Here is a 9,423-nt window from a genome sequence, read left to right on the forward strand (position 1 = left end):
TGTTATCAAAATATAAATGACCCCGCACCTCTCCTTAACTTCACATTACGCTCTCAAGTCTGCACCAAGGTAGAGTTCAACTAAATAAAAGCTCTACTTTCAGATATTAGACAAAGGAAAATAAAAATCACAGTAAAGTGCTAGCGTCACCACTGTAGAATGTGTAAAAGCTAAGTGCCTGTGGGCGAACGTTAAACTTGCACATAAAAAGTGCTGCTTCTAACAGGGGAAAGGAATGCTGGGGGAAGCAAAAAAAAAAGATGGGAAGAAATAAAACACACAGGGACTTCCCTTTTGTGTGTTGTATGAAGATCAATTGGTTCAAGTTGGGCAGAGACTTTACTTGATCCTACACGCTACACCGCGTCTGTCTGTCACACTGGACAGCACGGACACAAGAAGATATGGGGGAAGCAAACCCCAGTATGGGGGCATATCCATCTGTGGATGGTCCTGCTCAGCTCACGGTTATGAAAAAAAATGTCACAAGCTCAATTATTTCCATTAGTAATGAAAAGAGGAGGCAAGCAAAACACAAAGAAATGAAAACGAATATGTGCCTTTTGTGTTTTCTAAACATGTGAGAGGAATGGTTGGCCATAGTTTTAAGAGTTTGGATGCTTATGCCTGTAGTCAGTTAAAATACAGTTACGAATGAGTCGGGATTAATTCATTTACCCTAAGCACATAAGAATTATTACTGGGTTTACATTCAACAAAAGGAAGGGCTAATTATAAAAATATATATAAATATATAATTAAATTAAAAAAAATAAAGCACAACCCCCACCCCCAATGGTTCCACCAATCAAATGGTTAATGTCAGACTGAGTACCTGTTTCTGTCACAGCACAAAAAAAAAAAAAAAAGACCAAACAAACAGTTGTTTCTAGATGTCCAACAAAAAAAGTCCATCTAAAAAGGAAGTAACAGTTTGTCAACTTCAGATGGGGTATGGTATGGTATATATATATATATATATATATATATATATATATATATATATATATATATATATATATATATATATATATATATATATATATATATAAACTCCCATGCACGCACACACACACACACAGAAATCTGCAAGAGCATACCAGTAGCATAAAACTCCCATAAGACTTCACATCCACAAAACCCAGCAGTCTTCTTAACTAGCCTGGAGCCATTAGAAAAATGGGAAAAAAAAAACTGATGTCTAAATGTGCAAGCAAGCACGAGGCAAAAAGACAGACAAAGAGCACAGATGAGAAAGCTAAAGTCGGGTGACAGGTGTGAAAGAGAAATTGGCCGCCAGCTTCACTTTGCTTCGAGATGACCTCTTGGCAGGGCTTTCAGTCACAATGGTTTTGAGAGTCTCAGGTGACTCGTGGTTAGGTGGTTGGGAAACTCGAGGGTCACTGATGCTGCCAGTAAAAACAGTGTCCAGAGGTGGAGCATCTGAGCCAATGGTGGTTGCTGCCACTCCTAGAATTTTCTCATCATCTGTAAGGACCAGCATGCCTGTTAAGAGTTTAGTGATGTGAGGAGAGGGAGAAAAGAAAAAAAGAAAAAAAAATATTTTACAGCAGAAAAGGACAAGACAATAAACCTAAAGGGGCATTTGACTGAAGTTTCTTTTGTATCAACAATTACTTTTCAACAATAAGGTACCTAAACGAAGACTGACAAAGTGCTTAATTTACAGCAGGGGTGTTGAACTCCAGGCCTGGTGGTCTGCAGTGGCATCAGGTTTTCTCATACTAACCCTTTTCCCAGTGTTTCCCAACCTTGGTCCTGGGGGGCCCACAGCGGCTGCAGGTTTTTGTTCCAACCAGATTCCTAATCAGTGACAACACCTGATAGCACTGATCTCATTTATTTAGCTGGTATTATTTTTCTTTAATTCTACATTCAGAAAAGTACAGCAACATGATTTTTACATTTATAAGACATTTAGAAATATTTTTGCTTTTGCTAAAGATTTAAATGCTTCACTCTCTTTTGTTGATTTCATTATATTTTGCCCTTCCTTTGTGCAGTTTTTCCTCTTCGTTGTATCTTATTAATGACAATTAAAAATGAGCAGAGCAGACACACTGGCAAACAAGAAATAATCAAAGGCTGTAACTACTTTAGCATCAGACCCACTAATTAGTAAATAATGGATTAATTAAACAATCAGAACACCTAGAAAAGTAGAATGAAAATCAAGATGAAAATATTGTATTAAAAAGAAAAAAAAATTAATTATTTCCATATAACTGCTTGGTACATTTTATATATTATATATATATATATATATATATATATATATATATATATATATATATATATATATATATATATATATATATATATATATATATATATATATATATATATATATATATATATATATATATATATATATATATATATATATATATATATATATATATACACACACACATACATACATATACACACACAGTGGGTACGGAAAGTATTCAGACCCCCCTTAAATTTTTCACTCTGTTATATTGCAGCCATTTGCTAAAATCATTTAAATTATTTTTTTCCTCATTAATGTACACACAGAACCCCATATTGACAGACAAAAAAAAAGAATTTTTGAAATTGTTTCAGATTTATTAAAAAAGAAAAACCTGGTCACCTGGTCCTAAGTATTCCGACCCTTTGCTCTGACACTCATATATTTAACTCATGCTTTCCATTTCTTCTGATCATCCTTGAGATCACCTTCATTTGAGTCCAGCTGTGTTTGATTATACTGATTGGACTTGATTAGGAAAGCCACACACCTGTCTATATAAGACCTTACAGCTCACAATGCATGTCAGAGCAAATGAGAATCATGAGGTCAAAGGAACTGCCTGAAGAGCTCAGAGACAGAATTGTGGCAAGGCACAGATCTGGCCAAGGTTACAAAAAATTTCTGCTGCACTTAAGGTTCCCAAGAGCACAGTGGCCTCCATAATCCTTAAATGGAAGACGTTTGGGACGACCAGAACCCTTCCTAGAGCTGAGCTACAGGGGGAGAAGAGCCTTGGTGAGAGAGGTAAAGAAGAACCCAAAGATCACTTTGGCTGAGCTCCAGAGATGCAGTCAGGAGATGGGAGAAAGTTGTAGAAAGTCAACCATCACTGCAGCCCTCCACCAGTCAGGGCTTTATGGCAGAGTGGCCTGTCGGAAGCCTCTCCTCAGTGCAAGACACATGACAGCCCGCATGGAGTTTGCTAAAAGACACCTGAAGGACTCTGAGATGGTGAGAAATAAGATTCTCTGGTCTGATGAGACCAAGATAGAACTTTTGGCCTTAATTCTAAGCGGTATGTGTGGAGACAACCAGGCACTGCTCATCACTTGTCCAATACAGTCCCCACAGTGAAGCATGGCGGTGGCAGCATCATGCTGTGGGGGTGTTTTTCAGCTGCAGGGACAGGACGACTGGTTGCAATCGAGGGAAAGATGAATGGCCAAGTACAGGGATATCCTGGACAAAACCTTCTCCAGAGTGCTAAGGACCTCAGACTGGGCGAAGGTTTACCTTCCAACAAGACAATGACCCTAAGCACACAGCTAAAATAACGAAGGAGTGGCTTCACAACAACTCTGTGACTGTTCTTGAATGGCCCAGCCAGAGCCCTGACTTAAACCCAATTGAGCATCTCTGAGAGACCTAAAATGGCTGTCCACCAACGTTTACCATCCAACCTGACAGAACTGGAGAGGATCTGCAAGGAGGAATGGCAGAGGATCCCCAAATCCAGGTGTGAAAAACTTGTTGCATCTTTCCCAAGAAGACTCATGGCTGTATTAGCTCAAAAGGGTGCTTCTACTAAATACTGAGCAAAGGGTCTGAATACTTAGGACCATGTGATATTTCAGTTTTTCTTTTTTAATCTGCAACAATTTCAAAAATTCTTTTTTTGTCTGTCAATATGGGGTGCTGTGTGTACATTAATGAGGAAAAAAATTAATTTAAATGATTTTAGCAAATGGCTGCAATATAACAAGAGTGAAAAATTGAAGGGGGTCTGAATACTTTCCTTACCCACTGTGTGTGTGTGTGTGTGTGTATATGTGTATGTATATATATACACACACACACACACATATATACACACGCAGGGACCTAAAAAATATTTAGTTGTAATGAGATTCTGTATTTGTCACTATAGTACTTTCTTTAACTTGTGTCCAGGTGTTTGCAATCATTTCAATAGCTTCTTTCTTTTGCGTTAATTTAAATCTCCTCCTGTCCACAAGTTATGCTGATGAGAATTTTTTTCAGCATTTCCTTGCAATAATACACTTTCAGGGTGCGAATGATGCCCAAATCCAATGGCTGAAGCACTGCTGTGCAATTGGGTGGGAGGAATTCAACATGAACATTATCTAAATGTGGAAGAATGTTGTGGGTAGCACAGTTATAAATCAGAAGCCGAATCATACTTTTCTTCTTCTTCATATTGTAAGGTTTCAGAACTCTTTTGGGATAAAATGGGAATAACACGCTAAAGTGCGCCCCCCGCGTCTGTGTACGATCGTTTGTCCGTTGTCCGCAGTGAAGCGCCACAGAAACAAATCCTAAAAGATCGGGGTCATGCTATAAGTCCCTGTCTTGCACCCCAAAACAGAAGGCTTAGTCCCAGTAATTTAGCAAAACCAGCTTTACCCAGCTTGAAACAGGAACAGCCTGGTTATTTATTGTAGCGTGACCTGCCACTCTCCTACACAGACACAGCAGTCAGGCAGGGTTGTGACCAGGTTAGCGGCCAAGTAATCCTGTTCCCTGGATCTACAATGTTCATGCATCACCATTTAGATCTTTTCTGTGTGCTTCAGTGAAGAGATGCAGCAGAACTGTGAGCCTGCTGTTGCTCTGGCAACAGATAAACAATCTTCTACAGACACAGTGATCGCACATTGGGATGCTCTTTGCGTGTTGTCCAGTTGGGGGAGGTCCCAAGAGAATTTAGAAACCTCACATTTTCTTGAACGAGCATCACTGAACCACATAAAAATGGCTTTTTTGACGTCTTCAAATGCAGCAGTTCGCATACGTTTGCAACCCAAGATTTTTCTTCTTATTTTGCTTGGCCTTTCAAGAAAGTTGACAGTGTTGATGGCGAAATTCTGAATTCACTGGTAACGTCTTTTTTCTTTTTGCCGCAATCGAGAGCTGCAAAAATGCAACTTTCTTTTCTAATATGAACTGTTATTTTATCGTGTCTGCCGTTTCTATAGGAGGGTGACAATGAGTTAAATTCCAATGGATGTTTTTCAAATGTTGACGAGCAATAAGCAAAAGGTATCACTGAAAACCACAGGAAACAAAAACAGCAGAAAAACAGTACAAGGAAAGTTCGAAGAAAGAAAAGAAAAATTTACAGTGTATCTGTTTGGGGGATCATCGTGTACAACTGAGCTGCGACCACAGGACTAACTGCTCTGTGGCTGATTCATTCAGGCATTTCAAAGTCTTTTGGGCACTTCGTTGTAATCAAAGTATCTGCTGAATGTATTTCGTAGTAATGAGATTTCTATAGACTCATGTCACATGGGGAAACTGTCTGGACCATAAAAATACTTTGTTGTAATGAAAATTTCATTGTAACGTAATTTTACCTGTATAGATTTTTTTTTTACCAAACTTAGTTTTCTAATTTCTATATTGTTCCAAATACACAGAACTTGGGAAATAACACATCACTTAATTAGCCCAGGAGTCAAATTTAAAACAGAAGCTGGCTGGAACAAAAAACTGCAGCTACAGTGTGCCCCCAGGACCGAGGTTGGGAAACACTGCTTTTCTTAATCAGTGACCAGTTTTCACTGCTAATTAACTCCTTTTCCCTTCCTTTTAATAGCTTGTTTTTAAGGATTCAGTCCTCTGAATTGATTCTTTTCTTCATTAAATGACAACCGAACAGAAATGAGACGTGAAACGAGCCGTATGACCACCAGCTAAATTGGGGCTTCAAACTACAACCAATTTCACTCCAATCATTTGCTTAATGAATAGCCGATTCTTGCTGTTCATTAAACCCATTATTTAATTCAATGGCTTCTTGCTTCTCACATTCTGCCACAGCAGACATTTCCAAAACTATTGATTTTCTGTTTTTTCTAAAAGCATCGTCAAAATGTTTTGGTGACCTGAGAGATCAACCTTCCCGAGATCATCACCTCTCTTTAATTTCAGATATTGTGAGATGGGCATAGGGGAGCTGGTCATGTGGTGGCTAGTTTTGTGTCTCATTATTGTTTGGCTGCTAATTAAGGAAAAAGAAACAGCAAAGGGACCTGAGTCAAGTTAATTAAAATTAAGGCAAAAGAAGAAATTAGCAGCAAAAACTGGTCACAAATTAAGAAGAGGGTTAGAATGAAAACCTGCAGTCACTGTGAGTTCGACACTCATGATTTACAGAAAGACTTCCTTACGGATCAAAACTAAGGAGAAGGGATAACTTGAATTCTTAATAATCATAAAGCATATTAAAACTCAAACCCAGCAGGTCTGCCCTTCAGTGGACTGCTGTATTTCTTGCCTAGAAGAGCAGCAGCCCTCACAACTCTGACTGGATTAAGCTGGTTTGAGACTGTAAGCATGAATCGCCCATTTTAGGTTCCACAAAATACGGCTTGTTAAAGTGCAGGAGTAATGCTGAATACAAATCACTGACTTCACATTAAAAACCTTTTGCTAGTCTCTCCTTTAGCTGCATGTTTAATTTATGATTGTAATTTTACTAAAGGCACACTTAATTACTAAGTTTAGAGGTCTCTAGTGACAAGATGGGGAGGTGAATAAATATGAGAAGTACTTGGGGAAAAGCAAGAACAAAAGGGACATGAAGTTAGGTTTAATGGATTATTCCACCCAAAAATTATAATTTTGTTTTTTGAATGTTACTTAGTGTATATTCTAGTGATGAATGGGAGAAAAAAAAACAAATCTCATGTTTTCATACTGAAAGGAGATAAAGTTTCATGTAATGCAAGTGAATGATGACCAAAGCTGAAGAACAGCAAACAATGTGGAAAACGCCCAAAAAAATAAATAAATAAAATCACAAGCGATTGCCTTTTCTGATTCTTGACCAATGAATGAGTCCCATGACTTTTGTTTCCTTGAGATTTTTGTTTCCATGGATAATTTGTTAAATTGTTTGCCGTTTATTCACCATTGGCTCCGCATGAAAACAAATTTTTCTCCGTCCTTCAATATAAAACATATTGGGTAAATACCAAAAAAAAAAAAAAAGAAATTGATCAGTTTTGAGCAGGGTATTCCTTTAACACATCAACGTGAAAATGTAGGATATAAACCACTAAATGATTAAAAAAAATAAATTAAAACACATGGTTCATATTTTACTCCTTTTGTTCAATACTGTCTGGAAAAAAAGGAATACCTCTAGATGTATAATTCAAGATTAAATAATACTTTCAAAAATCAATGTACCATTTCTCTTTTATTTTATTGTAGTGATTAACTATTCTACTGACACAGACATCCATCACCACAACATATTTCAGCTGAGGGTAAGCAGGTTTGTCAGCAATATGTAAAACTACACATTCCAGGTGATGCCTCACAGCTCCAGAGTCCTGGGTTCAAACTCCACACACAGATAAAGTCTCTGTGGAATCTTTTTCTGTGACAGGCTTTCCGATGTTTTCTCTGGTTTTCCTCCCACACCCAAACAAAACAGATATTAGGCTAATTGGCAACTCTGAATTAGGCCCTGGTTGACAGCTTTGTACTCACATCCTGTCCCAGGGTTGTTGCCCAGCTTGTGCCTAGTGTGAACAGGATAGGTTCTGACATCCTCTGCGATGTTAAAAATTAACTAAGCAAAGTGGAAAAAAGTTTTTCTATCACTATTTTTTCTATCTTGACAGTAGCCTCACCTTCACATAAGAACCACAAGAGATATCCAAAAGCATGGTCACAGTGCCAAATCTGGACTTTAATCATGTCATCAGCTTGATATCAATGAACCAATGCTTACAGTATCTGTGCTCAAGACAGTTAACACTGAAAACTTAAACTCAAATCTGTTTACTGAGCTCCAATGCTGGCATTCACAAACTTTTATAAATCTTCTTAAAGATGTTACCCCCAAAGGTTTTTTCCCCCTATTAAATCACCATTGATTAAAGATTGTAAGCAAAGGAAGCTTTCACCTGGAAGTTTACCTTACATATAACAAACACCTGACCAAATCAAGGCAACTACTGAGTGTACTGCATGCAAATATTGGTATTGTGAGAAATAATCAAGAATTGGCTGAATTAACATGCATTTCATTACTCCTAAGGTGTAGGTGTCTCCAGGTTTCTTTAAACAGGGAAAAAAATATTGGAAGTGGGGACCAATAACTTATTAAGGAACACTGGATAATTAGCATAAACAAGGTCAACGGGTAGGGGAAAAAGCATGCCACATTGTTATTTCACAAAATGTGTGTACATATACAGTGCTCAGCATAAATGAGTAAACCCCACTACATTTGTCAGAAAACTTTTAGTTTCCTTTCAGTATCAACATTTTCTATGAGACAAATGTGGGCCATTGATTGCAAACAAGATTTATTAATTTGCACACACAAAAAAGTGATTTTCCTAACAAATTCATTCAAGCCCATGTTGCAACAATGTGTACACCCCAATTATAGTCTTAGGAGAGAAGCCACACTTAAGACTACTAAATTCTAATTAACAGGCATTCAACCACGTGTGAGTGTAATGATTCATTTAAGAGGTGTCCAGCAGACAGGTGACTATAAAAGGGCATTACTTAAAGAAAAGCTCTTCCCATTTCATGCTGTCAGCAATGGCTCCACATGGAAGAGAAATGTCAAAAATCTGAGAAAGGAAATCATTACACAAAAAAGGTGAGGGCTACAAGATCAGCAAAGCTTTACATATCAGTCAAAATACTGTAGCAAAAAAGTGATCCAAAAATTTAAGAAAGATGGAAGTGCAGCCATCTTACAGAGACGTCCAGGCCATTCACGGAAGTTAACATCTCGACTGGAGCGTCTTCTGATGAGAAGGGTTGAAAAAAATCGACCATGCAAGTTCACTGCAGTTAGCTAAAGCAGTAGAAAGCCAAACTGGAGTGACCGTCTCCCGTGACACCATACGGCGCACACTGCAGAGGAATGGCATGCATGGGTATCGTCCACGAAGGAAGCCGCTCCTAAAGCCCATGCACAAAAAAAGCACGACTAGAATTTGCTAGGGCCCATGCTGAAAAAGATGAAGACTACTGGGACACTATACTCTGGAGTGATGAGACAAAGATCACTGTTTTTGGAACTAATGGTTTCAAAACTGCATGGCGTCGTAAAGGTGAGGATTTCAAAGAAAAATGCATGGTGTCTACAGTGAAACATGGTGGTGGCAGTGTCCTTATGTGGGGCT

General features: G+C 38.2%; 1 protein-coding gene across 7 annotated transcripts in view; it reads right to left on the reverse strand.

Annotated features, from left to right (window-relative positions):
- Window positions 1–1,050: 1,050 nt before the first annotated feature.
- The window catches only part of LOC120542699 (meiosis regulator and mRNA stability factor 1), a 66,286-nt gene continuing 57,913 nt past the window's right edge, over window positions 1,051–9,423 (reverse strand). For all 7 annotated transcript variants that reach the window (XM_039775319.1, XM_039775322.1, XM_039775320.1 and 4 more), the window contains one exon: window positions 1,051–1,506. In XM_039775319.1, coding sequence (XP_039631253.1) covers window positions 1,259–1,506 — 248 coding nt within the window. In that variant the 3' untranslated portion in view covers window positions 1,051–1,258. The remainder of the gene's footprint in view (window positions 1,507–9,423) is intronic.

Source organism: Polypterus senegalus, chromosome 13 (assembly GCF_016835505.1).
Source record: "Polypterus senegalus isolate Bchr_013 chromosome 13, ASM1683550v1, whole genome shotgun sequence".
Classification (NCBI taxonomy): Eukaryota; Metazoa; Chordata; class Cladistia; order Polypteriformes; family Polypteridae; genus Polypterus; species Polypterus senegalus.